The 19,846-nt window shown below is 43.8% G+C and overlaps 1 protein-coding gene across 1 annotated transcript in view; it reads right to left on the bottom strand.

The window, feature by feature from the left end:
* The window catches only part of ADAMTS18 (ADAM metallopeptidase with thrombospondin type 1 motif 18), a 136,741-nt gene that overhangs the window by 49,845 nt on the left and 67,050 nt on the right, over positions 1 to 19,846 (bottom strand). Inside the window, exons 9-12 of the mRNA XM_029924217.1 lie at positions 17,654 to 17,791; positions 15,437 to 15,590; positions 6,658 to 6,753; positions 2,152 to 2,300 (exon numbers count right to left, since the gene is read on the bottom strand). Of these exons, the coding sequence (XP_029780077.1) occupies positions 2,152 to 2,300; positions 6,658 to 6,753; positions 15,437 to 15,590; positions 17,654 to 17,791 (537 nt within the window). The remainder of the gene's footprint in view (positions 1 to 2,151; positions 2,301 to 6,657; positions 6,754 to 15,436; positions 15,591 to 17,653; positions 17,792 to 19,846) is intronic.

Genomic DNA, 19,846 nt, shown 5'->3' with positions numbered 1-19,846 from the left:
TATCCTGAGGAGCCTTGATCTTGGTTAAAATGATAAAACACCAAGTGGAGCTACGTTCGAGATTCTTTTATTAGGCATCTCGAAAATTACAATCTGAGATTTCCATGAACAATGCGCTATTATGAGAGTTCTCAATCCTGCAGATATGAGAGAGGTTTTAATTTAAACCTCAAGGGTGTCATTTGTGCACTTTACCAGCAGAGCTATTAAATTAGGTAATCTATTTCTTTCTTGGGAAAATACTGAGGCTGTAAAGTGTTGCGATGTATGAAGACCAGATCCATGAAATACTCTGAAAAAATGAAAAGCAGCAGAATGATCTTAAGAATTCTATCCAAGATAGGGGCTGCATTCAAAGTACAAGGAGGGTGGTTTCAGTAATCGGGTATAAGGCTGCAAATGTGTCACGAGCCTGTCGGCCATCACACCGAGTTACCGGGTCTTAAAGAAGCCAGCGAGTTTCAAATGGGGATGGCTTTGCCCCCTTACAGGACACGTGACCCCTCTAGTCCCTGGAGACGGTTTTGGTTATCACAGGGTTTTGGGGGAGGGGGCGTCATCCTACTGACATCTGGTGGGGATGCCCCACAGCCTGCCGAGTACTGGATTTTCCAGTCTAAAATGTCAATAGCACCGCAGTTGAAAAATCCTGTATTTGCCACTATCCCAAAGAGCATCTAGCAAACCATGGGCAAGTGTCTTCCGACCCTCTCTCGTATTTTGGAAGAAACTATCCTCTTGATGCAGCGCAGACTGCTAACTCAGATGAAATTCCAGGTCTTTTTAAAATTTCCTCTTTGCTCCGGTTTCGTTATTTAATTCTCAACCTACCAAACAGTTACGCGACACTTATAACGTGCCAGGCCCTTGGTAAAAGCGCTTTACAAATATTAGTTCAGCTGACGCAGGCCCTCATTTTCCCTTTTTTACCAAGGAGGAAACTAGACCAGGGACAGTAAGCTGTCTACGGCCACACAGCTCTGGAGAGACCCAGGGCCAGGAGGCGAACCGAGAGTCCTGAGGTTAGGAGCCTTTGTCTTTGACCTTCAAGCTACACCATTCAAACGGTGCTGTAAAGTCAAGTCTCCATTTGCCAAGGACCCATCACATTCTTCTCGCTCTTCCACCTTCCCAAAATTCAATTTCACCAGTAAGGCCTCGCTCTCTCCCATCCCTCTTGCTTTTGAGGACTCACCCTCTGCTACCCTGTGCTCCTGATGAATTTAGGATGAAGGCGGTAAAAGCCCCATGGACCCCGGATTCCTTTGCTGGATGCCCACGGGATGCTCCCCAGTATGGCAGGCATTCTACAGACCCAGTTCGAATCCCCCCGTCCCCAAACCTTCAGAGGGAGATAGTATTATCTCCATTTTACACATCAGCCCAAGCTCAGAGTCAAGTGAACTTTCCACAGTCACACAGTTAAGCGGCAGACCTAGGATTTGCAGTCTGAGCTCTTGCTCTGAAACCCGGGCTCTCCCTACATCACCGTGCCCATCTCACACGTGTTTCACAGGGGAATTAGAGCAGATCAAAGGAACACAAAACCGCCTTCATTTTCAGAGAACACAGACGGTGGTTCAGAATCCCCGTGAGGGTGCCTGCCGGAGACCGCGGGCCAATCTCGGTCCGCAGCCGTCGTGATCCGGCCTCACAGGGCTCTAAGAAAATAGAATTTGTTGTCAGTGTTTTAACAATTGGGAAATTTCACACACATTTTTTTTTTTTTGGACTTCTGGTTTCTCTTGAAAAGTCAGGCAGATCTGTCAACACGTGTTGATGTACATTCCTGTAAGGCACAAATCAGCATACTTTAGTTCATCAGTTTGAGACGCACACACATTCCGCTGGCCAAGCTTCTCCGGTCTGCGTCGCCGGCATTTGATCGTGTGAGCGTGTGGTCAGCTCAGACTATTGAGCCGAGTCTCTGACCGTCATATTCTCACACAGAGTAACTCCTTTGTCGTTAAGCTTCTGACCACTTCACCCCCACCTCTACCCGGTGCACGGAGCCTTAATGCCAACAGTAAAATCCTAGTTGATTGCTATAAACCAGAGGGAAGAAAACACTTTCAAACAGTATGTAAGCAAAACAAAACAAAAACACTGCATTCTTGCCTTACGAATACGGACTTTCTGTGGCGGCCTTACTTGGGGTTGTTGCAGTGTCTCTCTTGATACTTGACTCCGCCGCCACAAGTTCGAGAACATTCTGACCACTTGGACCAGGCGGACCACTGGCCGTGGACGGGCCGTGGCCCGTGATCCCCAAACTTTACGCACTGGCCTTGCCGACACCACTGTGAAAAGAACGTGTGACATGTTTCCCATCAGAATCCACCTGGGAAAAGGCGAGGAGTTGTAGACGCCTGCTCGCGAACAGGAAAAACAAGTATGCGGGCAAAGGGGTGAGCACGCACGACATCTCAAAGCATTTCTTTGCCGGCCACGCTTCATGAACACACAGTCACTCTGCATTTACTGCATGTGTTTTGAAAGGCTGACATCTAGCAAAGAGGCATCTGTCACCAGTGGGCCGAGTAGTGAATGCTTTGTGAGCTGTCGAGGTGACATGTTCAGACAAGAGTCCACCCAATGGCCAAGGGAGTGGGTGCAGGTGCATGACAAGGGCGCCTTCCCCGACCTTTAGACCCAAGGCTGCTTAAAGAACAGTGTGGATCATTCACTCACGGAGAACTGGTGTTTTAGGTGCTAACACAGAATTTATCATTCTGATTACTCCTCATAAAAACAGACCTTTTTGTTTACCCCAAGCCATCCCTACAGAGCACCACATGAAACAGCCTAGCTCTCGGTCCATGCAAATTGTGCTTTTAGGTAACACCCTTTGACCTTGTGGCCATATGAAAGGTCACTCCTCCAGACCCTCTGATGACTTTGCACTCTCCAAGTGTCTTTTACGAACTAGCTCTGGGTCTTTGATTTGCCAACGGTCTGATCAAGCCAGGACGAGAACTGTTTTCTCTGCTAACCTTTCCGTTTATTTTCCTTTGTGATACATTCCAGGCCCTGCTGGTCATCTCTGTCCTTGGGGATTGCTTTAGCCTCTGGTAGTGGTTTTATGCCTGTGGTGCTTTTATTATGAGCAAGTTCTGCATGACTTCGTGTAACTGCACACTTTCCTGAAAGCCCCCGCAATGAGATCCAGCGGGTTGAGGTTTGGACCACGCCAGGTTCTGCCAAAGAGCGAGGGTTCAGTTGCAGAATTATGCGGAAGTTGTTTGACTTTCCAATCTTCAATTTTCCCCTGTGATACATTTGGCTTCTTGGCTGTTTATTGTGTTGCTAGCGCACTTTGCCTGGGTCAAGATATTGCTTCCTTTCTTCAATTCTTGCCGTGTGCTGGTTAATTCCTGTTTTTAATTTGTCTTTCCCCCGGATTAATTGCCATTTCACAGTCTGCGTGAAATCAGAGAACGCTGCTGAGAACTTTTAGGGGGGAAAGCAACTGGTCAGCAGTAGAGGACTGTGTCTACTTGTAAGCAGGAATCAGAATCTTCCCTCCCAGGAATCCCCCCGGGGCCGGGACTCTCCCGGTGAGCCCAGTGGCTGAGACAAAGTAACAGCCAACAACAACAAGAGAAGCAGCTCCGGTTTATGAAGGTGCTTCTAGGTGCCAGAAATGGTGCAGGAATGGACTTCCCATGCAGGATCTAACATAATCCTCCCTAAGTGCCACGGAGTTCATAACTGTTTCTGGATGAGAGAAATGTAGCAACGAAATACGAACACAGCTACCCAGGCGGCCGCACCATGGAGAATGAGACTCCGTTTAAACTCCGTAACCAGAGCTCCTCAATAGGATGCGGATACTTCTCGCCTCAGAGGCAAACGGTCCACCAGTGTGTCTTAACCCTGAACCCTGATTTCTTATAGAAATAAGGTTTTAAGATCCATTCCAAGCCTTCGATTAATTTAACCTTATTTCACTCTTTATCTTCATATTGTCTTAGGTTGCTAACAGATTATTTCCTTTGGCTTTTTCATTCTGTATAGAAATCAGGAATAAATGTATGAATACACATGCACACACACCCGCTTTGGCTCTAATTGCAGAGGCTTTTAGCAGAGCGTGCAGTTATGCTAAGTCATGCAGAGCTTGCTTATAAGATACCATATGCACACACACATATGAACGCACACATGCATAATCCACATAGATGTATAAAATTCTACATATAAAATTTAACTAGCTAGCTATATGCATATAATGATATGCTCTTCTTCTCATTTCAAATTGAATGGTCAGAACTGGGCAGACACCGTTCATGACAGACACCAAGCACAAGCCTTTCTTTCCTTGCACACGGGACTAGGTAACAGTAGGTGGCTTTTCAGATCCTCACACATTTACTGAAGATTCATGGTACAAATCTCAGTGAATGGTCAGGGACTAGAGAGGGATGGAGAAGGATTCAGTTGAGTTCCAGCTATAAAGGAGCAAGTGAACAGAACACGGAGTAGCTGTTACTCTGTAGGACATTTGAGGTAAAGCGTAAGACACAGTCTTGGCCTCGTGAAGTGTGCAGTCTGGTGAAGAGTCAGTTTCATCCCCTAGTGAAGGAAGAGTGCCACGCACGTGGATGCGATAGTAATCATACGGGCGTGATGATGGATGCAGCTCATCTAAACGCTTTCTGTGGTGGAGGCCCTCATAGTCAAGGGCGTTCCCCCAGTATTGAGAACTTCAGTCTGGTCTAAAATAATGATGGGGGGTGAGGGACATTAGGACATCTGCTTCCTAACTTCTGGCTCAGTTGGTCTTAGGTGACATTGACTAAAATCTAATCCAGGGGTTTTTCATCCCCATGGAAGTAGATCCCTGGCATTTATGTAATAAAAACTTTAGGGGCGCCTGGGTGGCTCAGTTGGTTGAGCATCTGACTTCGCCTCAGGCCACAATCTTGTACTTAGTGAGTTTAAGCCCCTTGTTGGGCTCTGTGCTGACAGCTCAGAGCCTGCAGCCTGCTTCAGGTTCTGTCTCCTCCCCACCCCCGCCTTCCCCACTTGTGTTCTGTCTCTCTCACTCTCAAAAATAAATAAACCTTAAAGAAATTTTTTAAAATCTAAGACCCATGCCATTTGACACTTACTTTCTTATAGCCATCTTTTCTTGCATATCCCTCTTACATTTAATGCTATTGTCTTCATAATCAAAATATACCCACTAATCCTTGAGGTACAAGTCCTAAAGTTTGATGTCTTAAAAAATAAGAATGACTTCAGCAGTCTTTATCTGTTCAACTAATTAGTTCACTGATTTGCCTCATCACACCTAACATACTCCATGCACATTTTCAATAAGAATCCTTATTGGAGCTTTCGAAGATGGGTACCTTCGATGAAAAGTTGCATATAATGCCTCCATTTTTTACATGTTTATTTCTTTAAAGTCAAAGAGTAAAGAACAATGCGTATCTTCTAAAAGATGCTGAGTGACTTCATATCAGAAAGCATTCTCTGAGCATTCATTAATTTTCGTGTGCTTGTACCTTTGCCATCATTGTCAATCGCTCACTCAAAGTCTCTCCCATCCAAATGATGAACTTCCATTCAAATTCCAGCATCCATCTTGGGGTACCCACTCACTGGACTTCATTCTGAGTGCACGCTTAATTCTGAGCATGAACAGTAACTCGGTGCTTAGAGAAGGTGTATTTCAAAAGATGGTCAGAGTTACTGGCTTCTGCACAGGTCTCCCCACTAGATTGAGTTCTTGAAGACATAAAATCGAACTGTATTCATCTTTGGGTGCCCAGAGCCTCCTGTCTCTGATATCTAGTAGTCAATAAATTATTATGCAACTGAATTCACTGTAAATGACCCAGTCTTCTATACAGGCTCATGCTGCTTCGAGAGAGGCCAAAAGCAGAGATTAAAGAACATGGAGCATCTCCATAGTCCCCCTGTTCATGGCTTCTTGGTTGTGATCTTTCAAAGGAGTGCCCCAATTCTGGACCATTTACTGCTATGTCAAGTGTACCTTTCCCTCTAGACGTTAGCAGGAAAGGAGGGGGGGAAACCAGAAGCTAAGATATGAATGTTCTTCATTCAAAACACAGAAATATCCCATTATCTCCCACATTGGAGACGGTTCTTTAGGTTGACATACTTGCTGGCTCAAGGCTTTCTGGTACAGCCTAGAGAGATGCGGCTTCCGCTTTGTTAAGAATCCCTCTACGTGATGGGACTCCACTGAGCATGTCAGTGACTGGGAATACTGGGGATGAGCAGTAGAGGGCTTGTATCACGAGGTGAAGTCCTTCCTTTGCTACTGATGGGGACGTCTGCTCCTTGAACCTTTCCTATACTGAATCAAGTTTAAAAGGCAGACAGTATACAGTGAAATCTACCAGCTCGCTGAAATAGAACTTTTCATCTAAAAATGGAAACCAAAGGCAAAAAGAAAAATAAAAAAGTCACCCTATACACCTGAGCCAACTGGGTTACATTAGTACTGAGTTTTTTTATAATAACTGCCTAAATAATGCTGATTAATTTAAAGAGAAGTCAGAAAATGTATGCAGCAGCCAAGGTATTCCATTCTGAGGTTACAGTACAAATAATTTGTACAACGGTTTGTGTCTACGTGATATCCTGTTTCCAGAACTAAAAACTAACAAGTATGCAGTTTACCATACTCAAGCCACAAACGGTCCCTTCTGCCGCAGGCATGAACTTGGTCTCACATCTGTGACCCACTCGGTGGCACCAAAGGGACTTGCAAATGTCCTGAAAGGAAAGGAGAAGCTGGTAAGGGTGTTGATACAGTAAAAATGAAAATATCGGGGCACCTGGGTGGCTCAGTCGGTTGAGTGTCTGACTTCAGCTCAGGTCACGATCTCACAGCCCATGGGTTCGAGCCCCACATTGGGTTCTGTGCTGACAGCTAGCTCAGAGCATGGAGCCTGCTTCCAATTTTGTGTCTCCCTTTCTCTGTCCCTTCCCCACTCATGCTCTGTCTCTCTCTCCCAAAAATCACTAAACGTTAAAAAAAAAAACCCAAAAATATCCAAAGCTTTTTGTACACAATATTATATTTTGAGGCAGCTGGAATGGGACGTTTTCCAAGAAACAGAAGCAAGTGACGTCAATAGTGGCAAGGTAACCAGTAATATTTTGTGGTGAATGTATAAGCAGGAAGTTTCTACATTGCCGACATGTGTGTTTAGTAATGATGGGGAGGTAATAATAGTTCACTTAGGGACCATCCAGCTTGACATCAGAGATCTGGTTTGTAATAACCACCACCACTACCACCAGTGAAACAGAAGAAGCCAAGACTAGAACCAAGCACCTTGGATTCAGATCCTTGCTCGATAATCCGAGGTTCCGTGCCCTAGGGTTATGTTACAGAAGTGTCCTGAAGTGTGTTTTTCTCAACTGTGAAGATGCGGATTCAAGTATCTCTTGCCCGGCAGAGTTGTTCTCAAGGGTGAGTGGTGTAAATGATCATCAACACCACCTTCCTCATCTTCACAGTAATTTTCAAGCAGTTCAATAATTCTCGCGCCAGAAGATGAAATAGCTTTAACCCACATGCTAGAGGGCGGCAGGCAGAATACCCTTCCCCACCCAAAACGACCACATCCCTGCCACAGGCACCTGTGACTTTGTGCACTTATGTAGCAAAGGAGAATTAAAGGTGCAGATGCAGTTAGGGTTGTAGTTGACCTTGAGATGGAGAAACTATCTTACATTTTCAAGATGGGCCCAAAATAATCACAAGGACCCTTAAATACGGCAGAGGAAGATAGAAGAGAGCCAGCAAGGGGACAGTGTGAGGAGGGCTAAGGGGGATGTGGCCGCTTTGAAGGTGGTGGAGGGGGCCGCTGAGCCAAGGAATGCAGGAGGCTTCTAGAAGCTGGAGAAGGCAAGAAATTGGCTTCTCTTCTAGAGCTTTCGGGAGGGGCACAAGCCTGCCAACACTTGATTTTAGCCCAGTGAAACTTATTTCATGTGTCTACCTCCAGAACTGTAAGAAAATAAATGCGTGTTGGTTTAAGTCACTAAGTTCATGGAAAGTTATTAGAGCAGTCATAGGAAACTAATACTAACACCAGTTAGTGGTGCTCACTAAACTAATCCCCCACATAAACTAATTTAGAGGAGGGAACTGAGCAAGCCATTGACATTTCAAAGCCGCCAAGTCACGCAGCTGGTGAGTGGCAAAGGGTGGACTAAACTGGCCTGATCCCAGCCAGAGTCCTTGACCACTGCTCTGGACTTGGATTTGCCATTAATGGAAGTTGGAAGGCTCTCAACTTCTCCGGGCCTCAGTAACCTATCTAGGAAATAAGGCAACTGAACCAGATTCCCTCCAGCTCACACAGCTAAAGTTGCTCTTCAGAATTATGTCATTCATAGATTGTCAAAATCATGAAATGTCAAAATGATTCCATTTTGTTTGCCACATTCTATTTACTAGGATAGAAGTGTGAACCCATACAATTTGGGGGAAACATGAACCACCAGGGAGGAAACAGAACGACCTTTGGGCTCACTTGCCGTAACCCTGAAAAGTCCATTAACCGGATACCCGATTCCCTAGCATTTTAGTTCACACAGATTTCACGGTTAGAGAATGTGGCAAGAACACGTTTAGGCATTACTTCACACACAAAATAAGTTTTCCACAGAACCGAGGAAAGAAAATGGAGGGAAACCAGAGATTTGTGCAGTCAGCCTGAGCCTGACCTTGTGGACCAAAAAGAATTCCTTTCCCCCCAAAAGAAAAGGAAAGGGTGTTCAGGACTCCGCGTGGAGACACCGCCACCGGCAGCCCCACGGGTACCATTTTCAAACCTCAGCACAGCCCGTAAGGCACAATATGTCAATGTGTCCCGTAGAAGGGGACCTGCCGCTGACGTTAGTAGAAAGCATATGGCAGCCTTCCAACAAGTGAATCAGCTTCATCATCTCTGGGAGCCCTTACATGTGTCACCCAGGGCCTGAGGGAACAACTTAATGTGGAAAAAGAGTCTATAGCAAAATGGAGAAATAGGAGGTAACCACTGCAACAAAGCCACGGTTAGAGAGCCTGTCAGAATTAAATCGTTTCCCTCCTTACAGCCAGCGGGAAGGCATAACCCGCACCCTTGGCCTCTGTGGCCGTCGCCAAAATGACCTTGGGACAGAGCGCAGCAAAGGAGACCCAGATTCCACAGCCAATGCCAAGCCACAGGGCTAAGGAAAAGGGCAGCTGGAGAAGACCAGGAAAATAGGGCAAAACACAAAAACACAGGATTCCAGGGTGAAATCAGACAGGCCGTGTGAACATGTTATTTCTTTTGTGGTGAAGCACATAAGTCAAACGCAATTATGGCCAACTACATGCTTTCATGACCTTGAGAACCCTCTGAGAAAGCTCCCCTTCAAAGTAAACAGACATGCGAGTTTGCACGTTTTTGCTTGCTCTTCCTTCTTTTTCCCCCCTGCATAGTCAACTAACTTTTCCTTATCTGTAATTCCCTATACGTAAGTCATAATTTAAGGGAGAAAGAATTAACCAGAGACTCCAAGGTCTCCTGTTGCCTGGAAGTGATTTTTAAGGAGAATCTCAATACTACACACTCCTCTGTCCTGTCGTTGTTGACCGTGTTGTCCCATGGTACTCTAAAGATTCTGAAGGCCGCCCCCTGCAAGCAAAACCTGTGTGCTAACAATGTTCACGGTCTTTGTAAATCAAATTTCACAAAGCACATAACACCTCCAGAACAGAACTCCCCCTCGGTCTCCTCAAACCTGACCCATGTTCAGCCTCTCCCAGCTCATGGTATCATCCCTACATATTTCTGATTACTCAAAGTCCTGGACTCCTCCTCCTCGACTCTTCTTTTTCTCCCAGATAAGTCGGCCACTCCTGCTTTCTTGAGGAAGGATGAGAAGGGGAGAAAGGCAAAATTCTCCACTTTACGGAGATAGGAGTGCTAAAGAAATGTTAGCCTTGATTACTACTGTAAGTCCAGTAAATGATTCCTGGGTACCTGCCAACATGGCGGGTACACGTGAGACCCTGCAGAAACTGCCCGTCCACTGAGGCAAGAGACACACCTAGGCAGTTACAATAAAGTATCATAAGTTTATGATGGTGACATAAAAGGTGCAGTAGAGGCCGGGGTGGGGGAAGGAATGTTTGAGTCTCCTTGAGGAAAATAGGAGGTAACGCTTACACTGAATCTTTGACAACAGTAGAAGATGGTTAGGTATTTTGTCACATGGGTGGCCATGCAGCAGCCTAGGGTGGGAGGCATGCATATGTATAAAGACTTGTAGGCATGAAAGCAGGAATAGCTTGAAAAAATACGACATCAACAGAGTTGGAACACAAGTCCACGGGGGAAGTTAATACAATTTGAAACCTGCTGTAGTAAATTTACTAGATTACGAAGTACGTACAATGTACTGGTTACATTTAGATGTAGATACTAGCAGGTTTCTCTTTATTTTCCATTCTCTCATCCCAATGTCGAATTCTTTTTTTACATAATATTTTTAAAAATTGAAGTGTAACAGGCACGTAACACTATAGGTATTAGGTGTAGGTGTACCACATAATTATTTGATATTTGTACATATTATAAAAGATCGCTACGATAAGTCTACCTGTCCCTATAGATTTTTACAATTTTATTTTCTTGTGATAAGGACTGTCAAGATCTACTTGGGTAACTTTCATATATGCAATATAGTATTCACTATAGTCCACCATGACGTACACTGAATCTCCAAGACTTACTCTCCAGAACTTTGTACCTTTTGGTGAATTTTGTACATTATGATTGTCAGATTCTTTTTTTAAACTTTTTTTTTAACATTCATTTATTTTTGAGAGACAGAGGGAGAGCATGAAGAGGGGAGGGGCAGAGAGAGAAAGAGACACAGAATCCGAAGCAGGCTCCAGGCTTTGAGCTAGCTAGCACAGAGCCCAATGTGGGGCTCGAACCCACAAACCGTGAGATCATGACCTGAGCCGAAGTCGGATCCTCAACTGACTGAGCCACCCAGGTGCCCCATGTCAGATTCTTGAAAGAAGAAATACACGCCCATCCTACTATATTTGACACGTCTCTTCTTTCAAAGGAAATGTTATCTGAGGTGATGAGCCTGAAAATATTCACCAGAATGCTAATACCTCCCCATCATCTCTATCCGGCTCCAAGCCCTCTCAGTGCATCTGTAAAGAACATTAACAGACCCTCTGCCATGTGATGGTGACCGCTGGTTGGTGAGATACAGGGTCCAGGTTGCTCAGGTTCCTAACTTAGTAAAATAAGCCACATTGGAAGTGCTGACTGGAGTCTCTACAGAGACTTCTGGAAGACTTCCACAGACTTCCAGAGCATTCTGGCAGAAAGTACCTACTCCCTTGCTGTCAGTCAGCAGCTAATATGTGTTTAGTAACCAGAGGCCTGTTCACCCCAGTTGCTGTGGAGCTGACCCTCCTTTATGTCTGTCCAAATAATGTGGACCCATCGGCCAAATTTACCAACTCATTTTCCTGAACAGTTTGAAAGGGAACAGAGATCAAGCTTGACGTGCTGAAGACACAGACAGCTGGTAGTTGGGAGGGGAGGGAAGATGAGACAGGGGTGACAGCCGGCCAGCCAGCTCCAGGCTTGGACAAGGAAGCCAAGAGAACCCTGATTAGCTGTACAAGAGGGGCACCCACACAACTGCCAGGGAAGAACAGTTCTGATCCTCCCCTTACAGACGTGGACAGAAAGACTGAGGGAGGGTAAGCATTTTGACGCTGGCTCTAGGACATGGTGGAATACAGTTTTAAACTTGCAAGTCCCCCTAACTCCTAAAGCCAGAGTGTGTGTGTGTGTGTGTGTGCGTAAAATTGAAGGCTGCCTAAGTCAGCAGTTCTCAGCCTTGAGCAAGCATCAGAGCGTGCAGAGCCCCTGTTCAGGCACAGATTGCCGGGTCCCACCCCCAACTTTCATAAGCCTCAGGACTGGGAAGAGACCTGAACATCTATCTGCATTTCTAACAAGTTCGAGAGGATGCTGGTAATTGAACGGGTGGTTCCAAAGACACTTGAGAGAGAGAGAGAGAGAGAGAGAGAGAGAGAGAGAGAGAGAGAGAGAGAGAGAGAGAGAGAGAGGGAGAGCGCGCACGCAAGCTCGCGCTTCTAAGTCATGCAAAACTTCCTTTCAAGGGGGCATAAAGGTTTTTAAAAAGGCAGTGAGAAGAATAGCTCTGAAAGAGAAAGATGACAGGACCTTAAAGACCCTGAAAACAAAATGCCACTCTTCTCCTGTGCTGCCAGACAAGGGTCTGAACTGCTCAGCCCAGCAGGACCAATGGGACATTTGCTGGTTCTGGAAGCCCCTCCCACTTAGGGCCGCAGGCACTGCGCGTGATTCTCAGAGGTAAGGCCATGGTTCAAGTTACAAGCAGGTATTTGCCCCCTAGGCTGTGGGGGGAAAACAGCATTCAGGAGCAGTCTTACCTCCTGGTCTTCCCAAATCTCTCCCTAAAGCAAATCTCGGCCCCCTGGCCATTCCCAGCTCTGTGCCTTCCTCATTCTTTTTTTAAAAAAATATTTTTAAATGTTTATTTATTAAGAGAGAGAAAAACAGACAGAGTAGGGGAGGGGCAGCAACAGGTGACACAGAAATCCAAGCAGGTTCTGCGCTGTCAGTGAGGAATTCAACACAGGGCTCAAACCCACTAACCAACTGTGAGATTATGACCTGAGCCGAAATCCAGAGTCAGACACTTAACTGACTGAGTCCCTTTGTCCATTTCCCTCTGTTCTGGTGCCCAAGGAAGACCACCACGCTGAGGTGCTCTCCCTCTCGAAACGCCGTGCGGTTCCACAGAAATATCTGTAATTGAAGAACGGCTGCTAGAACCCTGCACACTGGCTGACACAGAACAGGCCCACGATGTCCGCTGAGTGCCGGCTCCTGAAGGAACGGGGGTAGCCATTTTTCAAACTTCCTTTACATTTCCAAAGAAAGCCAAACTTGTTACCAATTGTGCATTCGCTGCATAGTAAGCGCTTCATAAATGTGTGATTAATGAACGGCCAAGCTAGTGAAAGTCTCCAGAATGAAGTGAACAGGAGACAGGCAAACTTTGTCAAGAGAGTGAACATCTATCAACGCCTGCCAAACACATCAACTTAACAGGCAGTTAGAGACAGTTATAAATTTACTAATGTGCACACAATACAGCAGCATTTGCAAAAGGAAGCCTCAGGTACCACGGAGGATACACCAAAAAACAAATGTCGACGGTGGGTGGATAAACTTTTCTAACAGTTACAAATTTTAAAAAATGTTTTATTTATTTTTGAGAGAGAGAGAGAAAGAGAAAGAGAGAGAGAGGGAGGCAGGGAGGGAGAGAGAGAGAGAGAGAGAGAGATAGAGAGAGAGAGAGAGAGAGAGAGAGAGAATGAGCATTAGCAGGGGAGGGTCAGAAAGAGGGAGACACAGACTCTGAAGACAGGCTTCAGACTCTAAGCTAGTTGTCAGCACAGAGCCTGATGCAGGGTGCAAACCCATGAACCATGAGATCATGACCTGAGCCAAAGCTGGACGCTCAACTGACTGAGCCACCCAGGCGCCCCTACAAGTTACACATTTAAAGAGCATTAGAAAAATATGTAATCTCATATCTAACCTATGATTAGGTGGTTATGTTTTTAGGACTGGACTTACAGATGTGGACGTGAGGTATTTATTAGAAAAGCAACATGTGCATCATACCACAGAGATAGCACAACGGAAGAAGGTGATTATTGATGACTGAATGTTGATGTTAATGACTGAAGCTTAAGAAACACTGATATTAACTGGAGAGAAGGAAGCATAACATCAGTGTGATTGATATGTTTTGTTTAAAAGTTCTGAGAGTTGGGGAAAATGGTGGTGACAGTAGTGGTGGTGGTGGTGACTGTGGTGATGGTGGTAGTGATTGTGATGGTGGTGACACTGATGGTAGTGGTGACAGTGATAGTGGTGGTGATGGTGGTGATGGCGATGGTGATGGTGGTAGTGGTGGTAATGTTGATGGTGGCTGCAGAGGAGGGAGAAGCAGAGAGGAGGGTGGAGAGGGGGGAAGAAGAGGAAGAGAGAGGAGGGAAAAGAGCTACAAATCTTTATTATGTCTTGTTTCCAGATATGCAGGATTTCCATGCATCTCTTTATATTTTTTTAACAATTTTTAAAGTTTATTTATTTATTTTGAGAGAAAGTAAGTGTGGGGAAATAAGTTCTATTTATATAAATTGGTTAGAAAAAAGCTTAGGGCAGAAAGCTGCCACCACAAGGCAAAAATGCCTGAGGTTAGCTAGCAAGATATTGTAATGGGATCATGAGTAACTTGTTGTATCTCCTGCAGGAAATTACTTTCCATCTGGTGCCAATGTACCTTGATCACAAACTCCACTTCCCCCCAGACCCTTTCCTCCTTACAGAAGTTAATGATTACTGTCTGTGTTCTCCACATTCATGTATGTAAGATCTTGTTTTCTTCATGTTCACCATGAGGGGAGTATCTTGTGAGCTCAATAAATATGGAGATAAAACCCCTGTCTCCTCCCAGACATTAGCCTCTCTTGTATTCAATTCTGCATCTACTCTCTTGCTGGACAAGAGAAAACTTCAGATGCATAGTTTGTTACAAGTATGAGCAGGGGAGAGGAGAGAGAATCAGAAGTAGGCTCCATGCACTTCCAGCATGGAGCCCTATGTGGGGCTCAATCCCATGAAACATGAAATCATGACCTGAGCTGAAATAAAGAGTCTGCAGCTTAACTGACTCGGCCATTCAGGTGCCCCTCTATGCTTCTCTTTGGATACTAGGAAAGAAAACCTTAAAACTGATTCTACTTTGTATTAATGTTGAGATTGTCAGTGACAGAGTTCCTGAACAACTGTTCCAATGGGTCTCCTATTTCTACATCTGGGACTTTCGCTTTTCCCGTCTGTGTTTCTCACAATATTGAAGGGAAGACCTGACACACGAACAAGTTGTCTGATAACGGTAGTTTTCATATTCCATAAAGGCATATGCATATATTTGGGGGTCATGATGATTTTAAACGTATCACATTAAAAGGGACTATGAACACAACAATAAGAAACAGAATGATGAGAGGTAGCTAGATGCAATTGTACCCAGATTTACTACTTGTGATAAAATCCTCATCTGCAAGGAGTAACTTTCTTCCCAGGATGCAGTCAGAAGGTATTTAAACCAGGCATGGTCTATGGGGGATAAGCCTGGATAATTCATTGACAGTAAAATTGCCACTTAATTATCATGCCAAGCAGCTGACATTTTAGAGATAACCCAGACTCTAACCTTTGGCCTTGCAAACCAAATGTTTATACTTCTGGTAGGGACACAGACACATTGCAGAATCTTAATGTAAGTTTGAAATTACAAGCAAACATACCTTCACAAAACCAAGGCTACATAACTTGGCTTTTGCTCCAAACTGCCACTTGCACTGTGTGTCAGCATCATAAATCTGTCCTGGGAGTTTGTCTGGATATTTATACTGTCCTGTTTGCTTGGGCTCATCCACCAGACACCCAGCCTGAGGTGTGCTGCCGTGAAGAAACATCCATGTTACACTCCTGTGTTTCTCCGGGATCTTTCCACATTAAACAATCCACCTCTTGATGCACTCGTGCAAAGAAAAATATAACATGGCTAAAGATATGGGTCATACTTAAAGTTAAAGTGTATATATTTTTCCAGAGTGTGAGTCCTTTCCTGTCCACAAAGATGGATTTTACACAGCTATGGAAGGTTTTACCTGGTATGGGAATTATAGCTGTCCAAGTGATTTGATTAGGCCTGCTTGATGGGAAAGATGAATATATTTGAAAACTCTACCCAACTATCTGTTCGACAATATTAAACAAGTTTTTATTGGGTGCCTACTGTGTGGTGATCATTAGGCTAAATGCTAAAGGTACAAAATATACTAGACAGAGACGGGTCCTACTTCACAGCATTGAACGTCACGCTCTCTCTTTTTTTTTTTAATAAATAATGGGGCAGTGGTCAAGATGCACTTTATCTCAAATAGCCTTTTCAAGCAAAATATAAGTAAGGTTTCTGAAAGCATTGAGAGAAAGCATTGGGGCACTGAGCAGAGCAATTCCCCAAAGTGTGCTCAACTGGGTTATGTTAAGAAAAAAAAAATCAATCTTGACGGCATGGATATTGTTAAAAAGAACCTTCCTTCCACTTAACTCAAATGGTTAAAGTATGATATCAGTTAAACCAGGGTATCAAACAGCATGGTGGACCAGTATGATTTTGGAGGAAGACAGATGGGAATCCAAGTCAACCATGAGACCAAAGGGCAACTGTGACATACTCCATTGCCAACAATGACTTCCCTGAGGGTTTAACAGATTGGACAAAACAATGCAATGTGCTTAATCCAGCCGAGTAAGCATTCAGAGTCAGTTCTCATCATCCCCAACCTTTAACTATACCATCTTAAAGACAGAAATGCAGTCTATATTAAGTTGGCCTTGATTTATATTTATTGATTCCATTCTCACATGATAGAAAAGATAATGTTAAGCCCCAAATTATGAATTTAAAACCGATAAGAAAATCTTCCATTTGATAAAACTTATAATTGGCAAAAGGCTTGTCAATTTCTTCCTATTCTTTAGGATACCATCTGGCTAGACATCTTTACATTTAATCTGCCTGGTGTGTATCATAAATTCCATAAGCACTTGCAAATAGTATGTATTAGGATAGGTTAAAAAAATAGTATCAATATTATCAATTCCCAAAGAACCTTTGTTAGTTTCCCTAACATTTGGTCAAAGGGAAATGGGATTAGAACCCGAGTGTTCTTGGGAGTCCACATAGCATGCAGAGATATAGAACAACAGCTAGAGGGCTCCTATAATTACAAACATCAAATATGTATTATTGCTAAATAAAATTAAAGGAAACTTCAAAGAGTTCCAGCTTTGGGTCATTAAACATGAATCACATAGTGCTACCTTCCTAACTTTCGTTTTACTAATGCCATGTAGGAGTTTTGAATTATCAAAGGGATTTTATATAACCATCACCTCCTTTGGATGTCTTTTGGACATACAGCTAGTTCATAGCCATTTCAAGCAAAATAGCTAAGCAAGACAATATTCCACTCATTGTTAAACATGCACACCACTTTAGCATTGTTAATACTATTATGACCAAAACGAGCGATTGGATTAAAATAATTAGTAAAATATGTATCTAGCAACCTCTGGAGGTCATGAGAAGGAGATAGCTCTAAGCATAGATCTCGGAACCATAGCGGACCTCAGTGTGAGTCTTATGTCTACACTCTACCAGCTATAGGATGTTAATCAACACAATTAACCTCTTTAGGACTCAATTTCCTCAACTGGAGAATGAGGATCATAAAAGGATTGCCATAAGGATTGAATAAAGCAACATGTGCGGAACAATTAGCACAGTATTAGACCTTCGCTGTATTTTTTTCAACACCAATAACGATGACACCATCACCAGCACCAGCACCACCACCACCACCATCATCCCTAGAGTATTTATTTTAAGCATCTGTTGAGCACCGTTTGCTGTCACCACTCCAACCCTAAAAATACTCCTCGCTAGGTCTTACCTAAGGAATTTCTTGAGATACTGCCGGCTGCAGGAAGACCAGGAAAACACCCCGTTGTTTCCTGTCAGCGTGGGAGACATGATATTGCCTTCAGCCTTCCTGCAGGGATTGCCTTCCCCATCGTGAATCATGCCGAAGCTGAAACAGATGGAAGACACAAAACCGAAAAGCCTTTCGTGACCCCTTTACCAAATTATAATCAAAGGAAGAAGATGCGTTGATGTCCAACGAACCCAAGTGACAGACAAACAAAAATGAGTTACGATGTATAATTGACCTGTGAACAACACAGGGGTTAAGGACACTGATCCTCCCCACCTAGAGTTGAAAATCCCAGGGTAGCTTTTACCTCCCCCCAAAACTTACCTACTAATAGCATACTGTTGACCGGAAGCCTTACCAATAACTGAAGGCCAATTAACACATGTTTCGTAGGGTATATGTATTATATATTATAGTCTTACAATCAAGTAAGCTGGAGAAAAGAAAACGTTCTTTAAAAAAATCATCAGGAAAATATACTGTACTGTATTTATTGAAAAGAATTCACATCTAAGTAGACCTGCATACATTTCAAACCAGTGTTACCTGCAGTGCTGTAAAATTCATGTAGCAAAGTCTAAAGAATGCTATGTCTGCTATCTAGTGTAAGCACGAGAAATCTTGGTCAAGGTATCTAAGCTAAACTAAAATGATGGGAGAGTCAAACTCTTTTATTTCAAATACCAAACTTTTTTTTTCTCACCACCAATTGTGAAACTGTGGTAAGCAAGTTCAGGGTCAGGAGGAGATAGGAGCAGACACAAATTCAGACATAGGTTTGGCATTCATGTTTATTTCCTGCTCTATACGAAGGGGCCTTGTGCCTGACAGGCATTTTTGCACCTCTGTTCACAATAAAATTGGTTCATTCATACTTGCTAAGAATACGGTTGTGTACATACATAAAATGCTGGGAAACTGGTGAGTAATGGTAATGGTCAGGATTCAAATTTCCTGAAGATAATATGCTCATAGGAGACACTAGCACCAACATATTTAAATACAAATTATAGCTGTGAAGTACATAATTTTTGTCTTAATTTAAAAACTTTTAAAAAATATTTATTTATTTAATGTTTATTTTTGAGAGGAAGAGACCGTGCGTGCATGGGGGAGGAGCAGAGAGACAAAGACAGAATCCGAAACAGGCTTCAGGCTCTGAGCTGTCAGCACAGAGCCTGATGTGGAGCTCAAATTCACAAGCCATGAGATCATGACCTGAACTGAGGTCACCTGCTTAACCAACTGAGCCACCCAGATGCTCCTTTAATACGTACTATTTTGAGAGAGAGAGAGAGAGAGCGAGAGAGAGAGAGCGCGCGCAAATGGGGGAGGAGCAGAGAGAGAGATGGAGACACAGAATCCAAAGAAGGCTTCAGGCTTTGGGCTGTCAGTACAGAGCCTGATGCAGGGCTCAAACTCACAGACCGAGAGATCATGACCTGAGCCAAAATTGGATGCTTAACCAACTGAGCCACCCAGGTGCCCCTGCTATTATTTTTAAGTCAGAAATTAATCAATGCTCGGAAAACGAGCATTCAATATAAATGTTGAATATGAGACACACATGCAAACACTCCTAAACTCAAACATCCAAAGAGCATGCCCTCCGAAATAGTCATTGTGTAAATCAGTGTGCTTCTGCCAATGTGGATGCTACTGTTCAAACAACGTTTGAAAATTCTCTGTAGAATGTCACTGGCACCAGGTTAGATGCCTTGTCAATTCAGCTCACACTCTTATGTTTCTCATTCCTCATTTCGAACTCGGGTCTCACAGAAGAAAGGTTTACTAACATCAATGAGAAGAATGTTAAGTACACGCAATGACACAGACTACGAAAACATCCCACGCGTGCATCAAGAGGCTTCAAACAATTAACATTCCAGAAATTTACATGTCTCCATGATTATTTCCTTGGTGTAATGAACTCAAAGTATCTTCACTGCAGCAAAACATGGAAGAAATTCCTAAAAGACCAGAGGACCCATTAGAGGACTAGTCCATTTAGCACACAATGTAAGTCTGTGTGGCCACAGAATGTTGATAAAAAAGAACAACATCTCATAGCGGCACTGTCAACAATAGCCAAATCATGGAAAGAGCCTCAATGTCCATCACCTGATGAATGGGTCAAGAAGACGTGGTATA

The sequence above is a fragment of the Suricata suricatta genome, chromosome 16 (assembly GCF_006229205.1).
Source record: "Suricata suricatta isolate VVHF042 chromosome 16, meerkat_22Aug2017_6uvM2_HiC, whole genome shotgun sequence".
NCBI classification, from domain to species: domain Eukaryota; kingdom Metazoa; phylum Chordata; class Mammalia; order Carnivora; family Herpestidae; genus Suricata; species Suricata suricatta.
This window is presented reverse-complemented; position numbering and strand designations above follow the sequence as displayed.